The 24,287-nt window shown below is 42.9% G+C and overlaps 3 protein-coding genes across 3 annotated transcripts in view; 2 read left to right on the top strand and 1 right to left on the bottom strand.

The window, feature by feature from the left end:
• Positions 1-24,287, top strand: part of LOC134530058 (1,5-anhydro-D-fructose reductase-like) — a 166,617-nt gene that overhangs the window by 75,533 nt on the left and 66,797 nt on the right. The window lies entirely within an intron of this gene.
• On the top strand, positions 1,724-11,843 carry LOC134530059 (uncharacterized). Its single transcript, XM_063364608.1, has 2 exons — positions 1,724-2,615; positions 11,527-11,843. The coding sequence occupies exons 1-2, from the start codon at positions 1,878-1,880 to the stop codon at positions 11,758-11,760; spliced, it is 972 nt and encodes a 323-aa protein (XP_063220678.1). The 5' UTR covers positions 1,724-1,877; the 3' UTR covers positions 11,761-11,843.
• The window catches only part of LOC134530056 (ubiquinone biosynthesis monooxygenase COQ6, mitochondrial), a 44,530-nt gene continuing 35,243 nt past the window's right edge, over positions 15,001-24,287 (bottom strand). Inside the window, exons 4-10 of the mRNA XM_063364606.1 lie at positions 24,172-24,279; positions 22,312-22,374; positions 21,511-21,618; positions 20,786-20,988; positions 18,663-18,778; positions 17,097-17,263; positions 15,001-15,134 (exon numbers count right to left, since the gene is read on the bottom strand). Of these exons, the coding sequence (XP_063220676.1) occupies positions 15,105-15,134; positions 17,097-17,263; positions 18,663-18,778; positions 20,786-20,988; positions 21,511-21,618; positions 22,312-22,374; positions 24,172-24,279 (795 nt within the window). The 3' untranslated portion in view covers positions 15,001-15,104. The remainder of the gene's footprint in view (positions 15,135-17,096; positions 17,264-18,662; positions 18,779-20,785; positions 20,989-21,510; positions 21,619-22,311; positions 22,375-24,171; positions 24,280-24,287) is intronic.

Raw genomic sequence — 24,287 nt, 5'->3', positions numbered from 1 at the left:
ATCAGTATATTGATTGCAAATTTATTTAATAAATTTTGGAATTTTTCCCGAATTTCTAGCTAAATAAATACGGATTTTCAAGATGGCGTCCAAATTTAAAGATGGCGGACACCTTAGTAATAGATGATTACTGCACTCTAGCAGGTAAGAATTAAACTAGCATGGGGTCAGCGCACTCTAGCCGACGATACAATGATGATGGCTTCCAGCATCGAAGACAAGATGGCGGACATGACGTCATACTACCTGATGGTATATGTGCATTGGTAAAAGTGGTGGGGGTCAGTCTGCCAGCAGCCACCTAGGGGGAAGGACCTGTCGCCATTTTTAATTTTTTTTTTGCACTCGTCGGGTTCGAACCGTGGACTCCGAGCTCCGTGTCGTTAATGTATGATTTTTAAATATTTTTTATTAAAATTTTATTAAATGAATTTTTTAATAAATTTTAAAATTTTTTTCATTAAAATCGGATAATAAATGAAGATTTTAAAGATGGCGACCGTAACGAAAATTGCAACGGTGACGTCATCATCCAATATGGCTACCATGGCATCCTAATTTTCAAGGTCATGACCTTGGCGGCTTAAAGCGGCTAGCTCTAAGGATGCTTAAGCCACTTTCAGGAGTTTTCGTTTTTTCTAGGGCAAAGCGACTTTTGAGGATTTTCGAAATCCTAATTTTTGAATTGTGGAATTATTTGAGATTTTTTGGCGGAATTTTTTTCCACATAAATGGAAATTTTGAAGATTTTTGAGGAATTTTGGGTAAATTTTGCCCAATTTTGGAGAATTTTGACACATTTTGAGGATCAAATTCAAGGTCAAGGTCAAAGGTCAAGGTCACATCCATCCAAGATGGCCGCCGTGACGTCACAATCCAAGATGGCGGACACCGGCACCGGCACCACAGTCAGAAGCCAGATCTAGTAGCCCCATTTACATACTACTCCTTTTCCCTAATATCTTCCATCACCTTAATCAATATTTTACCCTTAATTCCATTGCACAACATGCACTACCATCTTCAATAGGTAGTGTCTGAAACGTATGTGTTATATGTAAACTTATTGACATCTGTGAAATATGTGTTGTAAATATATAAACATATAAAATAAAACATGTCTGCTCTGCTTGTTTCCTATTGGCCAAGGTTGTAATGTCATGTCTTGACATGACATTCATTTAAACTCGACTGCTTTCGTATGTAGTGGCCATCCACACTAAATTACATTAATCCTAGTCGGACTGACAATAGAATATTTTAATATTATGAAATCTAACGTTGTTTTAAACTTTCACTAAAGGAAGTGCTTGTGACCACTAGAGTTCTAGTAGAATCGGTGTGTTCGTCCATATGTGTTTTCAGAAACCATATATATTAACTTTGTGATTATGGACTACTTTCTGGGAAACCCAGTTAAATAACCTAACGAACTTGACCTCTTTCACCTCATCACACACCCTGTTTAATGCGATATGAATAGTAATGCATGTAAAATTGAGCATGTTTCTGTGGGTGGATTGAAGTCAAGAAATATATTTTGTATGTAAGATAAATATGACTGGTTTAATACAATTTATGATTCCATTTTCTTAATTTCAAACAGGAATAAATATTTATTATTGGGAGACTTATCCACTTTAAATAGAAACAGAGGGAGCATGTAACTAGAGGATTTGCATAATATTATTATAGAAAATGCTCTTAGCAAAGTGTATAGTATGCTCTTTGGACTGTATACATTTTTTAAAAAATCATTAGTAAACTTTTTTTTTGTTTCTGTTACTTAAGTATTGTGTGTTGTCAAAATTTCATAATGCTTCATTCAAATAGTTACATAAACAAAAATGCCTTTTTTTTGATTAGTTAAATTTGAAATGGTGGATGTAGACAAAATTATTTCAGCTCTTTGTGATACATCACACTTCGGAGATAAAATAAAATATGTGCACTTACCAGAACAAGATATCCTCGATTTGTGCACAATGGCGCGCAACACCTTCCTCTCAGAGCCTGTTCTATTGGATTTAAAACCCCCACTGAACATCTGCGGCGATATACACGGCCAGTACTCAGATTTGGTTCGTTTATTCCAGTTGGGTAAGCATCCACCTGCGTCCAGCTATTTGTTCCTGGGTGACTATGTGGACAGAGGACCACAATCCATCGAGGTCATATGTCTATTGTTCGCTTACAAGGTCAGGTACCCTAGTATCTTCTACTTACTGCGTGGCAACCATGAATCGTCAAGTGTCAGCATGATCTACGGTTTCTATGAAGAATGCAAAAGTCGGTACACAGTGAACATGTGGCAGACGTTCATGGACAGCTTCAACTGCATGCCGGTGGCAGCTGTCGTGGGAGACAAGATCTTCTGCTGCCATGGGGGCATTAGCCCAGACCTCCGCTCCCTCGACGATGTGCGGGCCATCGAGAGACCGACAGACGTGCCGGAGATCGGGCTGCTTTGTGACTTACTGTGGTCCGATCCGGACCACAATGTTCTGTATTGGGGGAAGAATACTGAACGGGCCATCTCTGTTACATATGGGTCGAGGGCTGTGAAGGAATTCCTTGCCAATACCAATCTGGAGCTTATCTGCAGAGCACATCAGGTGAGACAAAGTAAAACAATAGTCTTCTCCTTAAGTAGCATAAAACATATAATGATTGCCCACAAATCCTATAATTATGGTCCATGAATGTCCAGGGACAAATAAATGTTTTATCATATGGCATAATTTAATGTTGCCACATAGCTATACCTAAAAAATCAAATATGATAATTTCATTTATTTTATTAGCCTAAAAAATAAATGTAAATTGTTTATTATTAGGAGTACTTCAGGTACTCATTATGTAAACATTGTTTGAGGGTCCGAAAAATGTTTTAAGTCAAGGCATATACTGTGTTAAATCCTACTAGGTATACCTATAAAGTAAGATATTATTCTATACAAAAAGACATTTCGTACTTTCATGACAGGATTATGTAATAACACTGCATGTGTTCATAGAGTTGCTATTGATGAAAGACCTGCTCCACATGCAAGCAAACTACCTGAGCGCTCCCATGAGTGGACCCTTGGCCATATGCAGTGAGTAGCATTTACAGGCTTCTGCAAAGGCATTGCAAGTCCAAAATAGGATTTAAGTTGTTCCATAATGCCTCATTGCTAATACACATATATTGTAACCATCTGCCTTAACATATAATGTGTGTTTAGAAGAAAAAATTAGAAACATTTAAAGGTAAATCATTTTTACAACATATTTTTAAACATAAAAGATAAACATTCATACAAAAAAAAAATGTTCTTGCAAAGTCTGGGGGCTCGTCTTTCCTGATTACAATCATTATTGTTTGTTGTAATATTAAACAGACATATTGTATAAGGAACCCTTAAACAACAGTAATGATATCAGTTTGCATCAATAAAAATTACCAAAACACCATTGCCAACCTTTGATTAATTACATTAAAAACAAATGGTACACAACACAAACTTAGAACGAAATAACTACTAGTTAACTGATCTATCACAATGGCAACCAGTCGGTGTATTTAAATCCTTGACGAGCTACCGAAAAATCGGTGGTTTCGCGTACCAAACAATATATTATCTGCGTGTCAAGTTTCCTTTCAATACTAACCATACAATTTATCTGTACAAACGGGCATAATTATCTCCATCTTTATAAAATAACATGTATCAGACATCGAACAGATACAACATAACTATAGTGAAAACAGGAATTAAATACAATTAAATACAATGTCACATGATATCTCAGGCGGCTATCGATATATCGGCCTTGGGGCAATCCTCTCCCCTGCACTTCACACGTTCATAGCATTGCACCTATGAGAGAAAATCCGTCCCTTTGTGAAGTGAGGGTCGCACAGCCCCGGAGGAACGGCAATGGGCAACAATGTCCTAAGCGACCGGAGGGAGCACTGGAGGCAGCAACCGAGTAATTATAATCTATTTCAGATTAATTATCCAATCATTCCCTTCTTTACATTTTAATTTTTTTTAAGCAATTTATATGGTATTGACGTCGTCCCGACTATGGCCTCTAAGCGCGTGCTCCGCACCGCTAGTACCAGATCCTATTTTCGGAGCGCACTTCTAGCCCAGCGGGAATGAGTCAGGCGAGCGCCTCGGGCGTGACCCCACTATACTCAAATAAACTTCAGGGCACGAAACCCCGGGGGTTCGACCCCATAAAACAATTAAGGAACAAAACATTAGGACACAATTATTAATTCACAGGCATTAAACAAGTGCGTCGTAGCTACTCCGTGCGAGCACCGCACGCACAGAGTAGACAATGAACCGCATTACCAGTCACTGCAGACACTGGCCTTAATTAAAGTTGTCATGTCCACCATTTTGGCCTCGGCTGGTATGATAGCACAAGCCCCAAGTGCGCCACCCCTCCTACACACTCTATGGGCAGGACATTTAGTTCGCCACCTGCCCCTAGATGGCAGACAAAGGGGAATGTAAAGTAAGGTGACTTTGTCTACCTGCCCCGTCTAACTCAGGGCAAATATGTAAATATATGGTGTTGTAACAAGAAACTGTTAATGATACAAGTGAATGTAAAGAGTTTTGTAAGTCGAATATGTATGCACAGGAAGGGTACAGATGTGCCCTCCCTACTGAATATGTACATATTTTGTATATTTACCCTGGCTGAGCTAAGCCAGGCATAAAGCTCTTCCCAGTATTTCTGGGCAAATAAAAGTGACTGAATATGCCTCATCAGTGTCCGAGCAGATGCTCGCGGGACGCCTCAGTCGCGGACTTAACTCTCTCCAAACACAATTCCTTGCACACGGCATCGCTATCAACCCAACCAAAACTTCCTCCATCCTCTTCTCTCGGCACCACCCCACCCAAGATCACCCACCCAGAATCAGAAACCACATCATCCCATGGTCCCCTACCGTACGCTACCTCGGCGTAACTCTTGACTCCACCTTCACCCTCCTTCCACACCTCGACTCCATCAAAGCCAAAACCCGCGCAGTCATGGGGCAACTGGCCCCCGTCCTTCGCCCAGCATCCGGCACCTCCCTACCCAACCGTATCACAGTCTACCGGTCCCATGTCATGCCCCACCTCACCTACGCCTGCCCTACCTGGGCACACTCCTCCCTCTACAACCTCCGCCCCATCATACACACCTTCTTCCTAGGAACCCGCCTCATCCTCGGCCTCCCACGCGCCACCCTCAGACAACACCTCCTCGACCTTACTGGACTCCCCACCATTCAGGACACCATATCCCACATCACCCAGAAGTTCCTCAAGAAATGCTCCACCAGCCTCAACCCACTCATCAGACTCCTTGCTGAACCTCCCCCAGAAGCTCCACACCCCCGACGCCCCCTCTTCTCCACAGCCCACCTCCTCCTGGGTGACGCCACTAACATAGATGCGGCCGCCGATGCCAGGGGAGCCGACGGGTGACACCGGCGTCCAGCACCTCTACCTGTAGCACTGCGGACATAACATCACCACCCCGCCCACCAACCGGACCCGTACCGCCGACGACCCCAAACCCGGCCGCCGAACACCAGGCGGGGCTTAGCCAAGGGCCCCCCTCACCATCAGCGCATCAGGATCATCACCATCACAAAAATAAACATCATCACCACACGACACCACCATCCTCCAAGAACTGTAAAAGTTGGACGAGGCCCACTCCGGGCAAACCAGTGTAACTTTATGTATATAACATTGTAAATATTTTCCTGTTTATGTATCAAGTGTCCCCCTCCATGTATATGTACTAACCAAGTGATCCTAATAAAGGACGCGAATTTTTTGGCAGGGTGGACCCCCTGGGGGGGTCCCCCATTTAAAAAAAAAAAAAAAAAAAAAAAAAAAAAAAAAAAAAAAAACTTGAGCAGTATTGTTTTAGGCAGCGACCTCTCTGGAGGACCACTCCTCCCCCTTCCTTCCTCTGGTAGGCAGCAACCCCTCTGCAGGACCGCTCCTCCTTCTTCCCTCCTCCTCTGGTAGGCAGCGACCTCTCTGGGGGGACCACTCCTACCACTCCCTGCTCTTGGGCAGCGACCTCTACTCGGGGACCGCTCCCGCTCCTCCTCTCTGCCTGGGACAAGTCAAAGTGCCAGTGACAATGATCGAGTCATATTAGGAGAAATCCAAATAAAACAGTTCACAGTGAGACAATATGTAAATAAATTTACAGTCGCCAACTTGATGCCACAATTCAAATAATTAAATACTATAAAACAGTTGTTAAGCCTTAAGCACCCAATCACCAGGCGCTACCTTTTATTTGAGCACCTGCAACGTGTTTTTAGCTTATAATAGAGCAAATTAAGTTGATATAAGTTTTTGGCGCCGACTCACAAAGGAGGTGAAAGTTTCCCTCCCTTGCGAGGCGGCCATGTTCGGCAGTCTCCAACCACTCCGCGTCGGGTCAAGACGTGTGTCCGTGAGCAGCCTTTCACTTTTGTTCCACCGATCGTTCACTCTGTACTTGATTTAATAACCAAACCTTTTTAATTCATTGCTGCTCACGTAGACTCGGCGTGTGTTTTGCGGACCCGGGCTTATCCCGACCGCCTTCGTTAGTGGTTCCGCACCGCGTCACGGTCCACGCCACGTACGGTACTGGCCGACTCCAGCCAACTCGTTTTCGTTAAGATCGCCGCACATACGCCTGCCGGCTTCAACCTCACATAAGTGTAGAATAGAATTTAGGATCACGCTCATTGAGCCCTCCTAAGACAATTAACTTTCGGCGCTGGCCGTCTCCAGCGAACTAGTAATCACGTCCCCGCGAGACTGCCACGGCAAATTCACATTGTTATGTTAGTGTCGTGTTTTGTTTTGTAATCAGCGTGTGTTAGTGTAATAATACAATGACTCAGACGCCGCATAGCGCACTATCATAACTTTTGTAGCGGTTCTGCCACCTCGTAGTGTATGTGTAGGGAGTACAGCGTACCCATGCCTACCACCGGAGAAGTCAGTGGATTAAAAGCCAATTTAATATAAAATGTGTCGTCTACGATTATTCCGCACCATTCCGTCCTCCACACAGCCGAGCGGCCTCACAGCCAAGAAAGGAATTTCAGGGTAGATTCCCAGCCGCGTACCTGGCGAGGCACGCAGGGGCAGAGTACCCACGACCCATGGCCAACGGCCTAGTATCCCACTAGCATGGTGCACCCCCAGACAACAGCAGCACCGCGACGCCCGTGGCGCCCGTCAGGTACTTCCCGGGCCTTCTACAGAGGCCAGGTGACGGCAGTATGTTCTGCTAGAATTAAATAGTTTACTTTCAGTTATTTTCAGAAAGTTTTTGAATATGTATTAATTGAAAGGTAGAAATTTTCTCTGAACTTGGTGGAATTTCCATGAGTTGCACACACAACACGAAATGGACCAGTTACAAACTCAGCAGTGGTATATTTTGTTGTTATTATTTCTAACCCTTGTAAGCAACGATCTGCCAGAACAAGCCAACTAGCTAGCCAATTACAGTATATCAGTAGATACCATTTGACCTGGAGTTTCGAAATGGTTGAAACTGTTGACAAATGTTACGTTCTTTCAAAAATCTCACATTATACTGATCCATATCTGGTTAGTAGTACACTTGAGTGGCTAACAACATATATCTCCTTAATCCAATTGCAGAGCCACAGGAGTTTTCGCAACACCCACAGTCCTCAGGTATTAGGCATCTTTAAGTCATGGATCTTTTCCGGAATAGCTTTGTTGCCTTAATTGATATCAAATGCAGGAGGTATTTCAGTTGTCCTTTCCCGAAGTGAAAATTCTTTAAATAGCACTTCAGGTGATGTAGTGCCTGGTGACCTAGGCACTCTTCCCATGAACTCAAGAATATAATATCGTCCATATATGTAAAACAGAATTTGCCTAAAAGGTCGGGAATTACATTCTGTGCTGTCGTCTGTTGGAACATGCTTGGCACATTCTTTAGTCCGAAGAGCATTACATTGAACTTATATCGTTCCCCAGTTGGGGTGGTAAATAAAATGAGTGATTTGGAGTCAGTGAGCATGGGGATTTGCCAGTACCCAGATTTTTAATCTATCGGGGGATAAACTTGTGTGGTTATGGCACTTATTGCAGGCACGTTTCTGTTCGAAATGAATACAGTTTCGTAGCTTTAGAGGGTATCCAGTAATATTTGTTGAAGGTGCTCTGGGAACCTGTGTTCAAGTCTGCCAAGGCCAGGGTCATCGTCAGGGTTTCTGTTATGTTTTTGGAGACATAGTACAGAGTCTGCTGGGTACCTCCCCAAAATATATTATTAGTGTTTCATAATCCATCACAAGCCAGTCTTGTACTAACATGAGATCTTCTCGAATATCTTGTGTTACCCAGCATGGCCCTTCCATCTTCCTGTCCCAGATGTGGCACTTCGTGGTGCTTCTGCCTTGGAGGATAATGCTAGTTCCTAGTAGGGCCAGTTGGGCACACTGCACCTTGGGAACCATAGTCGTCCCTGTATGAGTGACCCAGCGGGCTTTCACATTGCTAGTGGTGGCTACTGTGTCTAAGAGAGCACATACTTGGTCAGCAGTGCGGATTTAGAGGGGGCATGGGGGCACGTGCCCCACCCCCAAGAAGTCAATCCTGGTGTTGTCCCTTTGGCCCTAAGTCCCATGGTCCCCGACGAAACTCGCCCTGTGAAAGTCGTTTTTGCCCCAGTAGCTCCAGCCGGATAGTGGCGAGTTCAGGCCTAACTTGGCCGGGACTGGAATATGCGGGACAGGGGAAAGAGTTTCGGTGAGGTTGGAGACGTGGACGAAGGCAGTAGGAACCAGACGTCTCGCTCGGTTCAGTAGACGAGATTTATTAATGGAAAGCCTAATTGCAGTATGGCCAACCACGTCGTGAGACGGGCGTTTCTTCCATGCCGCGACCCGGACTCCCTAATTACAATAGTAAACAGAACGCGGTGCTGTAAGGCAGCTGATGACAGCCCCGTGATATGCAAAGCTGATCGCGATAACTCGACCGTGCGTGTTCGAAACGTGAGACTTCTCGCGGAGCGGAGTGGCGCAGCTCTGGGGGTTTATTCTAAGTTTCTCGGAAAAGAGTTCCCGATCGTGATGCCACGATTATCAGAAGCTTTCTACACTATGGTATTCTAAGTTACTTTCATCAACTCGGAACCTTTCGATTCTCGGAAGCCAACGATCGTTATGTTTCGAGTATACAATTGCTGTCGAAAAACCTTTGCCGATTGGGAATTAGCAGCTAGTTGAAATCATGGCGGATGCACGATTTATGTGTACACAAATAGTTAAACATTGTCGAAAATAGTACATTTTTGGGCGTGACCTATTTTCACGATATTTTACGTAGGTGTCAATTGTGTTTAATATTTTGTAAAAGGAAATGTTTTCCCAATAGGATTGAATATGTATGATTTTGGAGCGTTATTCAAGTAGTTGACCTAACAGTCACGAGAGGGCAGCAGGGCTTGCGGGAGTGCGAGGCAGTAGCGCGCGCTGCGGCGAGTAGGACTACTACAACACTTAATCGGAACTAAGTTTCGCGTCCATTACCGTTTCCCGAGTGGTAACAGTAATTACTGAAGATATGTGTACATTTATTATTGATAAAATATTGATCCATAATTGTGGAGGGGGAAATCGTAACCCAAACTTTGCCGAGATAGTTAGGCCTCGTAACGATACCGCGTTTAGAATAGCAATTTCAGTACCTTTCGATTACGATCGTTCGGAACCGTGTGTTGCCGATCGGCCAAAGAGCTAATGTCGGAATCGATATCGAAATGTTCCGATAGAAAACGCTGGAAACTTAGAATAAACCCCTTGCTCCGCGCGGCAGATAGACAGCGACTGACTCTCCGCTCGCCCGTGCGCGCCGCTATGCCCATGGGCGGAGGGGAAGGGTGAAGACGGCGAGGGAGACGTGTCCGTGGCAGACTAGGCGGCAGGTCTACAAACTAATACACAAGCACTGAAATAACATTATACGATTAATTATAAAATTCAAATACAATACCAATTACAAAATAAAATACATAAATCACACAGAAACGTGGCCGTCCATGAGCTGTCCTTATCCAGACGTAGGGCGCACACGGGTGCGTCCCTGACCTATACACTACACCACACTGCACTGTGCTGCACCAGAGGGACAGGTGTCTCCCTTAGGCACACGACGGTGGACAGGTACGGCCTCTACGTCTAGGAGGGCACGACGATTGTCGTCACTGGGTCAGCCTTTGTTGGTCAGTGCCAAATTGTACAGCGATTGGAGGTAGAATATTCTGTTGCTAATGCTGGATGCTCATGAATCATCCCGGACCTTCCACTTCGATGGTGCATGGGCAATTACTCCAAGATTCCTCTGGTCTGCTGGGAAAGGTGTTTGAGGAGGGTTTCCTTTCTCTTATAGTTTTCTCTCCTGGACAGTCCCCTTACACTTCTTCTGATCCTGAAGTCGGATTAATCAGTCATTATTTAGACGTATTTTTGGGAAAGTCTACATTTGAGCAACTTGAGTATTAGGCGGGGTTCTCATTCTCTCGAGAGGGTAGGGTTGCCATTTTGCAATTTATTGGCAATCACACTTGATTACTACTACTTGGAGTAGTTCTATCATGTTCCCTCAGGGCGGATGTCTTAAGAATGGGCATAGATAGGGCCACACTAGCTTCAATAGAACCCGGAAGAAACCTGCTGACATCTTCTTCTGAATGAAGCCTTTCACAGTCTCATTTTACATATTAAAAAACTCTCTACATCTTCGCCTTCCCTTTTTTTGTGGCCAAATATTTGGGTGGTAAATTCTGCAATTATAGGCTGGCTACCAAAGAGACTCAGGAAGCATCTAGTAAAATGTTCTCAATCATCGTAGTATCCTCGTGAATACTCCACTACGTAGCAGCTTTTCCGATTAAGCAGCACAGATGAGCTTTAGCCATTCGGTGGGAGGTTTCCTTGTAATTGTGATGCTTGTTCTATAGTCATTTCTACCAGACACAGTTCTTATGATCCTGGCCTCTAAATAGTTCAGGTGTAGTAGCAGGTTGACATAACTTTCTCTAGCATTACATAAAAAACAGCGCACACACAGACAAAATCATCCAAAATCCACACACTCCATCTATATATTCAGGTGATTTAACAAAAGTAAAGTGTAGGGTGCATTTTGAATTACAATGCACAAAGTGAATGGTGGGAAACTTGGTTTATGAATTAACAACACACTAAATACCTCGGCTCGCTACGTGATGGATCAGCAGTAACATCTTCGCATAAATTCACCCCAGAGGAATCAGGGTAATAAACAGTTACTGGATACCAAGTGTCTCTGACAGACAGTCCAGGGTTTGAATACCGGTGAATGCAACCTGGGATCTTGTCGAGGACCAGGTAACTTTCTCGGAGCGTTTCCATTTCCCCCAACCAAAGCCTCCCGTTTTCGGAGGTAGGCAAAGCTCCACACTTGGTAATGATGCTGTGCGCAGATGGTGAATGCGGGCTATGAGTTCTTCATCGACCGAGAGGTCATCACCGTGTTCTCGGCACCCAATTACATCGGTCATGGCAACGATGGAGCCATCATGTGCGTGGACCGCAACATGGTGTGCTCGCTGCTGATACTCAAGCCATGGGCCCAGGAGCGCAAGGCGCGGGCTCCTTCCAGAGACAGCCTGACCGTGTTGGAGCCACGTGCTCGGCGACGCAAGAGAAACTGGTAGCACCAATGGTATCTGTAGCAAGCTCCTCCGTGTATTTATTTTTATATTCAATACAACATACATTTTGGTCTCAAGACACACACAATGTGGTACCTGTGTCTGACATTATTTCATATTTTTTAAGTAGTTGGTAGACAAAAATATGTGGTTACTAACATGTGAAATTTGAAAGTACGCAAGGAGCAAAAGGTTGCTAAAATAATTAAGTTTTCTGTGTCAAAAAGCTCACTATATTTGGAATGAGTGTAAGGTTGCATTCCATTATACACGATTCTTTTATGTGATCCGTGCCATTGGTGGTCCTGTGAAAGGGACAATGAGGGCAAACCCCTCCCCCCCCTTTGCCAAAAGCACTCCACTAAATAAAAACACTGAAGTACTAACAAAATTAATCTGCTCCAGTTCGCATGCACCTAACCTTTGAAATCAATTTATTTTTGTAAAAATATATTTTATTATAATTTTTTGGTGATATTTGACAATTTAATTTATGTTTTCTTGAAGTCAGAAATGCATTTAAATAGTTATATAGTGAGCCATTATTTTTCAAAATGATCATCGTCCTTATTAAACTGGGAGGTATTCTACCCCTACCTAAACCCTCCCAACAATCAAGGCTGTGTCCGTCACTATTCCACGGAGCACGAGATGCCCTGAGCCCAGGGTGAGATGTAATCTGGCAGTCAGGAGATATGTAGATCAGACAAGGCTTCCCCAGGGTGTCAGCCTCCAAGGATGCTGCTCACGTTATTTAAAAAAAGACATGTTTCAACGGTAAGACTTTTTATTGCATTACATTTTAAACACAATGGTTCGCTCTCATGGCTTGTTCCAACATGGAGCAGTCTCTTGTTAGTACACATGCTATTTGCATGCAAGACTAAGTGTTGACGGGCACACACACTATTTGTGTATACGCTTTGGTTCGTCGCTAACTGATGTGAATATTGCACTAGAACTAAGGCAGCTCAGAATTAGCTTACATTGTCATGTGAGGGCAAAGAATATTAGCATTGCTAGTTATTAGTTATTGTTATGTAATACCCCTTCCTCATGGGACACATGTAGTTACCACCCTTACAAGAGAGGGGAAGGGCGAGCCACGGAGCCCAAGTAACAAGTGATTTAAGGACTTGCTCCAATATAGAGATGAGATGGAGACAAAGCTCGAGAGACTAAGTTCTGTGCATGCGGCTATCCCGGCAGCAAATAATGGGGAACCAACCGCCCCTAGGGTGGGAGGCACTGCTATATACTATATACGTTGCCCCCAGGTAGGGAAACTAGGGATTTAGTTAGAGCAGCACAAGAAAACTTTGTAAGAGTGACACGTTTTATTAACATGAAATAATGAAATAAAAACAATAAACATATTAATATGACACACTCAAGTTGTAGATTCGAATTTGCCATAATAAGTTAATATGACGCATCATAAGGCAGATGCAAGATTTTTCTGTGAGTGTAGGTATCATTTGTTGGAATTATTTCCTGCAAATAAAGTTAAAATACTTTTATAAGATTTTCCAATCTCGTCACACAAAGACAAAATTACTCTGCTCCAGGTTATCAAAGCAACCTAAACACAAATATGAACTTAACAAAAACTTAACTCTATTCTTTAAAAACAAATCCTTAATAAATTACTTGAAAAGATTTTGCACAAAAACTTATTTAATAACACCTGCCATCACCGATTGGGTGGGTCTAGTGGTTACTGGGTGAATCTGAGACCTAAATTGTCCGGAAAACACTAGGCTAGCTTTGTGCGTCCAACCAAACTTGATATCGTGGTCTGCTACCTTCACTGGCTCGAATGTAACTTGAGAAGTTACACCACATAATACGCTGATCTCTATATAACTATGATCCTGGGTATTGAAAATAAAACTGTAGCATTTGCAAGACACGTTTATATATATTCGACATGACACTGTGTAACATTCGACACTGTGTAACATGAGCGCTTAGTGGCTACCATAACATGACTATTAAATATGTTACGTTCTATTGTACTATTGACAGTCGTTGCAGACTGGTTTAGCTGGAGTCGGTCAGTGGTAACTAAGGCGTGGAGCTCTGTGTTCCGGAGCCGTGACTCGACATTGGTAATAATGAATGACCGGAAGGTTGCCGGCCCGTGTAGTCTGGGAAACAGTCCCACGAGCTTGTTGGCTCCGCAGTGCCGCGGCGAGGCGCAGCCTGGGGGCATGCGGGTTGCTGTATGATCGTAATCACCGCAATGACGACTCACACTTGTCCCCGGGACAGAGCATCTTCCCTGCACCGCAGCTTGCCACAGAATGTCGGCCATAGGGGGGCATCACCCGCGCACCAATACCGAACCAGAAACTAACTTATGCTTTTACTAAATAATAAACATTGTACACTTCCTTCAAAAAATAATATATGGTTTTATGTCTAAAGGCTCAAAGATGATGTTAACACAAATGAGCAATAGATAAAACATAATGACGGAGTGGGAATGTTCCTCTACAGCCGGGGTTGAAACAGGGCTTCCAGTCCTTGAGAGGTACAGTGTCACACCAAGCCTTGACATGTCACATATGCCAGACCTTGACATGCACAACACTATTCATTCTTATTTTGGGTTTGGAGGCGAACAATGATAAAGCTTCACTCTACATTACCACACACAGCACACAGCAGAGTTATCAGTTTCATTGAGAGGCCAGTGATATACATCATGATGCCTCGCACTGAACATGTGCACAAACACCTTGCCACGGAAGATACATTTTGGTCCCGATGAATGCTCAGAGCCTGGATTAGGCAGTACCATCGATGACAATATAGTTGGTGCTTTTTGTAAAACATCTGTTTGCTATGATAACAAGGGTCAACAAGAATTCAATCAAACAGGTATACGTGTTTCTGCTTTTTTGAGTGGCTATGGATTAATAGTGACAAATTTCAAGGATGTGCAAAATAAATAAGTCAGTCAACTGCAGAAAATAATTATGAATTTTAACTACGGTTCTGACAAAGAAATTTGACAAAGTTTTTGCTGAGAAAGGAAAAGTTTCTTTTTTTTTTGTTTCTATACTATTATTTATTTACAGTATAAATTAGTAACTTTCATATAATGCACATTAATAGTATTCATCTGTTTCTTTATTTTACGCCACATCATATTCACGTGTTTCTTAAGAAATAAAAGATTGGTAACGGTTGAACTTTAATTCATTAACAGCAACCTCAAATATCCTAGTAAACTTATTTTTGTTTGAATCAAAGGTTACTTTTATTTCAAATTGTAAATACATTTCCTGCAGACTGTTATTTACAAATATTTACATGCAATTATTATTTATCTGCTTTCTTCAAACAGCAGCATGCTCCATAATTGCTTCCTGGAAAAAGAAATCACAGCAGAATAACTAATGACTGACTCATGCAACAGTATACACACACACTCGCCATGTCTGCTTCCAAACAGTGCTTACGCAGTACCGTATTTACCGGCAGAAGGGAATGTCCCTGCATATGGGTCGCATCTTAAATTTTGGACATAAAAATATAACATTTGGATGTTCAGGGTCGCACCATATCTCTGTCTTCACTAGTGTTCCATGGATACAAGTGCTGTCTCTCGTCCTTCTTGTGTGTTACTGGCGGGAGGGGGCAAGGGGACTTACTTCTCTCTTCCCCTCCCTCCTATATTCACGACCCCTCCGATTCCCACATTACTTAATGCTGTTTTCATACCCTTGTTTCCATTTCGTCTATTGTATTTTATTTTTTAACTCATCCCTTTGCCACAGAGAGAGAAGAGGTGGCAAGCTACTCTTGTTTAAAAACTAGCCCTGCCGGTTGCCAGTTGCCGGCAAACTCGTGTGCGGCTGGAGGAATATAAAATATGCATGTATAAATACCAACGATGGCTGCTGTTTTGTCACGGAATGTTCAGTTGAAAGCAAAAACAATCATCATTAAGCACAGTTGCGTCATAAACACCGGTCAAGATATATACGCTGATTGTGTGGGTGCCAGTTCACGGGACATCGCACTGATGAGAGAGGAGAATCAACACTGCCACGCACCTTGCTCTTGCCACACCATCACAGCGCTGCAGACACATCACTTGCCGGCGCTGACCGGGCGGGCGGCAGATGGACAATACTACTGCTGGGATGTAGTGATTAAACTATTTATACTGACTCGTGGAGTTATTTTTATTAAAAACCAAGGTAGGTTATATACATATGCACATATTCATTTAACGGTATAGTGTAATATTTTTTTAACCCAAAGTGAAAAACTGCATACGGATCACGCTACATTTTTATTTTTCAAATTAAAAATCGCATAAAATGTGTGACTTATATACGGGTAAATACGGTATTTACCTAGGGTGCTTTCAGACTGCACTTATAATCACACTCTCTGTGACTAGCAATCTATGTGACTAGCACTCTGTCATGACCAGTGCGAGAGTGAATACTTAGCTATGCAGAACATGACCTTAGAAAATAAAGAAAACAATAGAGTTTGTATGCTTCCATTTGCTTTTAAGTAGCTAATGGAGTTTTGAGTGTTTTTTACTGCAGTTTTTAATTAAATAATTAAATTAAGTAATAAAATTTGGAAAATACATTTTCAAGTACTAAATAAAACCACATATAATTTCACAGTACACAATTTTATAAAGAAATATAATTAATTGCATGCAGTGATCTATTTTGGGAAGCTAACAACTTCAACATACAATATAATTTTGCTAGTGATCCTTTGCTATTTAATAAATTGTTTGTTTGAAGTAAAAATTACTAGTTTTCAAACCAATATATTTGTAACTAGCTAACACCCAGCATGCATTGCCATGCCTCATTCAAATTTTTTGTAATTTGTTTGACATAGGTACACATATACAAAGCATCTCTCTGGCTAATTCTCTCTCTATATATATCTCTCTAATTCTCTGTCTCTCCATATTTCTCTCCAATTCTCTCTTTATCTCTAAATATATCTCTATCTTGCACTATCTCTAAATATATCTCTATCTCTCTCACTATCTATAAATATTTCTCTCTCTCTATTCTTCCATATTGCTCTATATCTCATATTTCATTAAATTAAATTGTGTCATGTATGCGCACTGATGCAACACAAACTGCTTGTAAACTATATGAAATAAACACATTAGTTGAAATGATTAGCGCACCACCTATTGTAAAATGGTTGTACTAATCCAGAAGTCCTCATGGGCACGCACATAACTCACCAAGGTTTCACCGTCGCAGTAGATAGGAACGCGCAAGGGACAAACACACATACACACAGCTACGACCTGCAGTTCGGAACAGGAGCCTCACCTTGACGGGCGGCAGGCATTGCGTCAAGTGCAGCCCCAGGCTGCGCAACACGACCACGGGCGTGGCCGCCGTGTTGTACAGCCGGTGCAGACCGTCGATGGCCAGCACGGTGGGCACGTTGTGTCTCTGGCGAGCCGTCTCGTAGCGCAGGAGCCCGGCCATGCTGCCTGCACGCACACACGCACACACACACACGCACCACCGTCAGCTTCCATACTTCTTTAGATATATGAACAATTTTGTATGGGGGAAAAGGCTGTTTACTAGATGCTTTACTACAAAACTATGTACATTTTGTTGCCAATAAGTTATTAAGGTGAAATCAGTGTCACTACACTCACCCAGTTAGGTCCTCCTACTTGTTTCTGAATTACAAAAACCAGAGTTTCGTGTATGCCAAAGTCTTGCCATAACCTCTGATCTAATCAGAACATCACAAGTACATTTAAAGTAAATACAACTTAGATTAGATTATTACAGACAATCTTCAATTTCTTTAGTTTTTAATTTATTTTTTTTTGTTTTCAAGTGATAATACAATTGATCCTAATTTTTATATAGGTATCTGGGATTTGCGGATTTCATAGTTGACTTCTCTTTATTTTCAATGTTGTTTCCGTCACACTCAGTATTAATTAATTACTTTCCTGTTTCATGTAAAAACATTTATCTCAATTTACATCGCAACAGCATAGCATTTGATAAGAAACACTCAGAAAAATGTAAGGCGGAACACTAGAATAAATTTAAAAGTGGCAATTGTTAAGGTTATTTACTTAATGTAAACGGCTGTGGTCATGGCACCTTTGCTTTCTGATGTAAATAACGTTCACGTCCATTTCATTTTCTGTTCTGTGGTCAAACATATGGTCATAGAGTAAATAAAGTACATACTAATACAGACAAACACTCAGGGATTTTGAAATACCATGGTTTTTTCCTTAATAATTGTGCTACAAGATCGCAAACTTGACAAACATAATCGTGGTTCTGACACTTTTAATTTATAAAAAAAAACTGGTCAGAACTCTATAAATGATGTGTTGTTATTCATAAACTATATGTTTAAAAACTATCCTATTTAGGTACATCAAACGGTCAAAATGTGTATAAAACCTGTAAGTAAAAGCTAGGGGTTATTTGACTAGCATGCCCTGAAATTTTTTCCAAAGCTTTGTAACATTTTATTTAGCTGATATAGCAATGGGAGTTTGAAGAAAAAACATATCAATGTTGTTAAATCTTCCATCATTGTAGCATAAAACACACAGTACTCATCAAATACTTGCTTATTTAAAAAAAAATTCCCTATGATTGAATAATCGTCCTTGAATCTAGCCGGTCACTTCTCCAAACTGCGTCGTCTTCTTTGTTTCGCAACGTTTCAACATGTGCAACACGTGAAAAACTAACAATAATTATGTTTCTCATATTTTAAAGTAATCACAATTTTAGGGTCTTATGAAATTGTAACTAAAGAGAAAAAAAAAACTTAAAAGAGTATAACTTATAACTTATAGCTAGGGGCGCAGGGCGCAGGGAGCAGGGACAGCTAGGAGCACCCACCCAGTCGCTGGCCGCTGCTCACAGCGTCGGCCAGCACGCGCGCCAGGCTCCGCACGTCCCCCAGCCCCAGGTTCATGCCCTGCCCGGCCAGCGGGTGCACGCGGTGCGCTGCGTCCCTGCAACACCACTCGCGCGTCACCCCTCGCCCCTCGCCCCTCCCTGCGTTGCCCGCTGCGAGTGCCTCCCTTCCAGCTGGGGAAAAATATCTGTCAAATTGAAATTTCTATTCCATTTCCAATAACGATATCCACTCTAATGTCACCAAGAGTGACAACTCTTAGTTAACCATTACAAACTTAATGTGCAGCATAAAAGAGGCAGATTGTTGTTAAATACATATTAAATAATCCTGAACTGTTGGAAGGGGTGGTGGGGGGGGATCTCGGACACTAGAAGTGACCACCTCAGCATAACGTAGTTCAGTTCTGCACTATGCATATCCCCTCCCTTTGCTCTGCTTCTCCTCCCCTCCCCACCCCTCCGCGCATGATTACTCGGCTGTTTCTAGTCATAGTTTAAGAGATCGGTATTGTACATTGTTCTTGATCGTGGAACTCTTGCCGAGTATTTGTAGGCTTAAGAGTAGGTTTGATCGCGAGAATACCTGGTTGTGTGCAACACGCAGATAGTAAGTTGCAATTGTGGTGTTAGTTGGATTATATTTAAATTAAATTATTGTCGTTTGGTAAACCCTTAGAAATTTTTGACATCTGGGGCTGCACCCCACAGAATCCGATATGTCACCACCCCTCCTCACCCCGCCCGGGACACGTGTGTGCGTATGTGTGTGAGCCGCTAACTACTGCAAGACGGTGCAGTTGAGCCAGTGATAAATCGTGATTAATATTTGTAAGCTTTCTCTTTTGTGTCGACAGTAATTAATATTGTAATCTTTTTCTTATAAGTTAATAGTATTCCTGTCCTTTCAGGTATTATAAATACTTATTAGAAATTTTCATATTTTCGTACCACTTAACATTAAATGATACAGATTGCCAAAGTCATCTTAAAATTTATGAATCTAAACCATAATTGTTTTAAATAAATTGTTATAGGTTTTAGGTATGGATTAATTTGACTGTAATTTTAAGAGAATTATTGTATGTTTAACTGACGCACATCAGCGGCATGACTCTGGTTCATTTAGAGGTACTTTCAGGTTGGCGCCATTGCGTTGACGAACCACCTCTGCAGCCATGTATCTCCCCGGTTGCTTCGCATCGCCACCCGAGGTAGGACGCTCCCCACACTCCGGGGACTTCATCTTTGTGTTCACTGACCGCTGTCGTTCCTGTTCATATTTAATCTAAATTTTTTGTTAACATCCTATCGCAGGGATTCAGCTTAAATAATTACATTTAAATCTGCTCAGCGGACTTTGTTTTAGACGCGAGCCTTTGGCCCAGCCACGAGATGATCTGGACCAGCTCATGGCAAAATTGTCGCTCAAATTACCTGGAAACACACACACACAAAAAAAATCGTAAACAACCGTCAGTATTTGGCTAATGGTTTTAAGATGTAGATAAATGGTGAAATATTTAATATAAATGCAAATAATTATTTTAAAGTGTTTTAAATACATTTAAGTGATGTTTATTCGGCTTTGTCTGGATTAACCTGCTGTGTTCCTCGATGTGGGTTGTAAATTCGGACTAAACATCGGATTCCTGTGTCAAATCGCTTAGCTAATGTTTAGTTATCAAGGATTAGTCGCACAGATAGGTCAAAATTCAATTTTTAATTGTTACATAATAAACGGGTGTGCGATGCCTACTTCATATGTTGATACTGATTCTTCAGAACATGCTTTAGATGATCTATGAATCCGTGGTTCATGGCTGCCTTACGTCTAGGCTTGTGATATTGTGCATTTAAAGTTGCCTTATCTTCAAATTCCATCTTGCATTCTATTTTGACTGTAGGTTAAAAAATTAATTCCTATTCATAAAAGAAAATCTTTTGTCAGAAAATCAAATATAAATAATTTTAAAAAATTAAAAACATTTACATAAAAAATATACTCACTAAATATCACTACACAATAATAATGTTTTTTTCTGCTTTTTGCTGCACACTCTGATTGTGCGAGTGTTGTGATTGGCAGCAGTCAGGGTACGCACCCCACGAGTGCGATGCCTGGAGCGACGTAGCGCGGGGCGTGCCCGAGCCCCAGGGGGAACGCAGCCCTGCTGCCCTCCTCCACACACGCCACACTCGGCTGCAGCTGGCGCACGGCCGGCGGCGCGAGCGACACGCCCTCCAGGAGCCTGTAGAGGCCGCGCAGCGCCCATTCCACCGCGCTGTCGCGGGGAAACTGCTTCCACTGGCGACAAGTGTCACGCCCGTGCCTCTACGCTCGGCCAGCGACTCTGTCGGCACCACTCTTGACACGAGGCAGACCACACTACAGCTGGATGGTTCACAAGCTTACAACATTCTTATTCTTTATCATTGCAGTCTGCTATTATTGTCGACATGTAAAATAAATGACAGTCATAATAGTAAAAACATGGGGGAAAAAAGATAGCTTATTAAAATAAGAGTGCTTAATGTAGAAATCATTATTATGGGAGTGCATAATAACAAAACAATGTTATGTATACATATGATTGTAACTGATTCTTACTGAGGGCAAGTTAAAAAAATATATATATTCAACTATTACTCCAGAGTACTATACATAAGGGGAAAAACTTGTCTTAAATAGCAAAGTAAACACTTTTTTTTAATAACATGAAAAGGAATATTATTTCAGTTTACCTTTACTGATTTATTATTGATTTATTGATTTATGCACGTTGTAAACATGCATTAAAGGCAGAGGTGGAAAGTAAAGGCGTCTCACCAGAGCTTCGTTGACAGCATCCACGAAGCTGTCAGGCGGCAGCGAGAGCAGACGCCGAGCTTCGTCCGTGCTGGTGGACCACACCAGCGAGCTGAGCTGTGCCGTGAGCTGCAACACCCAGCGCGCTCTCTCTCTCTCTCTGCTGCGACAATGTGCATACCGGCAGGTATTACATGACTTTAATTATGTTTACGACACATACAGCTACACCAAAAAAAAATATTTTGTATTTTATATGATTCATATACAAATAAAATTTAAAGGGTTCCTTTTAAATATTCTCCAGATACACATTTTTTATTGGATTTAAATAAGCTGTGTGAGTGGACAAAATTAAACAATGTATCCTTAACTGTACATATCCTAATATGAGAACTTTTTTTAACATCACATTAAATGAACTTCACTAAAGGCAAAAGGAGCATGAAAGTGCACACTTCATGTTGAAACAGGCCACCGCACACACGCACTGGGATGCAGACAACTGCAGTTGAGTACTGTCCTACACACTCTTGTTCTAGGACTTGGGGCTAGCAACGATGACTATACTTGCGTGAACATTACAAGTGCACATCTGTCCTACGCGAATCCCTGCAGCCAAATACTTTAATTACAAATAACCCCTGTTTGTGACATCAAGACATGTAACTATTTCTGTCAGAATGTTGTCATTTCAAGAGTGTGAGGATACAATTGGTCAGCACAGGTGAACGTAAGGGCAGGAGTGAATCGTAAAGATATTCCAAAAAAACAACTGTGTGACGATGCGGAAACGTGTCGGGCTCGACACACACCACTCACCGGTAACAGAGCTATGGGTCCGCTGGGCAGGAACCTCTGCCAGGCGACCACGTTCTCCGTCGGCTGAAACCATCACGACACAGTCCAACAGCTCATTCCCATCCCCTCCTACTCAACAATACATTTCGTATTGACAACAATTTATTTGAACACATGAAGTTATTGATATCATTCTTTTCCTTAACAATTAAAAAAAGGTGTGTTTACCTATGTGCACACGTTAAAAGTTTTGATTATTTTTGATTTAAGACACTGAAGTATTTGGAAATTTAATTTACTGTATATATTAATTAAAAAAATACTAGGTTTTACAATTCTAACATAAAAATGAGTATAAACTTAATATTTAATTTAATAAAATAATTGAGATGAATTTGAAAAAATATTGAAAATCAATAAATATTGTAAACATTAGGATATATATTTATATGTTTAACATAATTATTGTTTCAGCACCATATGAGAATTGTTACATTTAATAACATGGGGAGACCTGGCTTCGTAAGGGATCGCCCAATTAAGTTTCATTACAGTTTTATTGATTACTGATATTTACATTAATAATAAATAATTGTACTTAATGTCTGATCACAAGTCACTGGCACTTAGTCACTGAATGCAGCTAGGCTCTACAGTGGTTCGCGCCTGTAAACACACACAGTCTCGCTCCACTCCCGAGGAAGGCGCTTGGTTGCCGACAGCTTGTGGGCTGTGTGGCCTCGCTGCAGCTGCCGGAGGGACTCAGGGGTCGGCCTCGGAGGACTGAAGCAGCACGAGGGGCCTGGCTGCCGCGCGCAGGTCACGCTCCAGTGCTGCACACCCCCTGTGGCCCCTGGCCGGGACCCGCTCACAGTCGCAGCTCTGCACTGGTGTGGGGGTTTGTGGCGGTGTGCTCCACATGGCATCTCGTCCCGCTGAAGCAGGGCGGAGTGCCTCTGGTATTCCTGGATACAGGCCGCGGGTCTGGCACAGCTGATCAGAGGGCGCGATACTGGTGCCCTGCTTCACTTTGGGAGCCTTGGTCGCGGGCGCTGGAGGCGCATGGCCGGGGGGAGGGGGGGGGGCGCACCGGACATGTCTGCGTGGACACTGTCGCGACCATTCACCCTCCCGAGTCACCAGCGCACCACTGTCCACCATCTCGTGCACTTCTCCTGTCGCGTCAGACGTACACTTGGATTACTGGCCTTCCCCGGGGCTCAGGCTAGGCGACAGGGGAGGCCATGGCACGAGGCACACAGTGCTAGCCACGGCTGCTCGGCAGGAACCCTCACACCGCCGGCGCCTGTGTGCGCTCCCGGGGCTCAGAGCGTCCTGCGCATGCGCCTCGTCGCGGCGTCCACTGTCGTGGGGCTGGCGCCCGGCGGCCCGAAGCAGCAGCAGGGGGCGGCACTGCACTACCCGTCACACTGGCGTCTTCGCGCCGCCGTGCTTGTGTTACAGCCAGCGGACACCGCTCTCTTACAACCAGGTTGCTTCAGTTACTTGAGCTCTTTACCTCAGTCAGATGAAACACAAAACACCTCGGGCCAAAAGAAAGGTTGTGCTGTCTGAAATGGAAGGAACGAGGTATTGCTGCGGTAGTAGCTGCAGTCACGCCAGACGGCGCCTGATGGTGGGCGAGCCCCGGTCCACGTCACTATAAACAAATGCCATGCACGTCCCCTACGTTTTATGAAGTGACTATACATGGGTTTATATTATTACACTTGAGTTCGCCATCTTCCTGTGAAAAATTTCGTTGCATGGTGCGCGCATCCTAAAAATCCACTCTCATATTTTTTTCCATTTTCCCACTAAAGAAGATTGACTTGAATAAACAAGTTGTACATGAGAAATAAAAGGCAGGAGTGCACGCACCTCGGAGAGCTGGAGTGTGGCCACTAGCGCCCGCTGGTGGTAGTCCCGGGACACGAACTGCAGGCCCGCCGCGCCGCGCACCCTGGATGCGGCCCCGTCTGCCCCCACCTGCGGCA

The sequence above is a fragment of the Bacillus rossius genome, chromosome 3 (genome assembly GCF_032445375.1).
Source record: "Bacillus rossius redtenbacheri isolate Brsri chromosome 3, Brsri_v3, whole genome shotgun sequence".
NCBI lineage: Eukaryota > Metazoa > Arthropoda > Insecta > Phasmatodea > Bacillidae > Bacillus > Bacillus rossius.
Note: the sequence above shows the minus strand (reverse complement) of the source record. Positions and strands in the feature narration are given on the sequence as shown.

Coding starts and splice junctions, on each gene's coding strand:
- LOC134530059 (XM_063364608.1), top strand. CDS start 1,878: ATGGTGGATGTAGACAAAATTATTTCAGCTCTTTGTGATACATCACAC. Junction 2,616..11,526: donor TTATCTGCAGAGCACATCAG/GTGAGACAAAGT, acceptor TGCTGTGCGCAG/ATGGTGAATGCGGGCTATGA.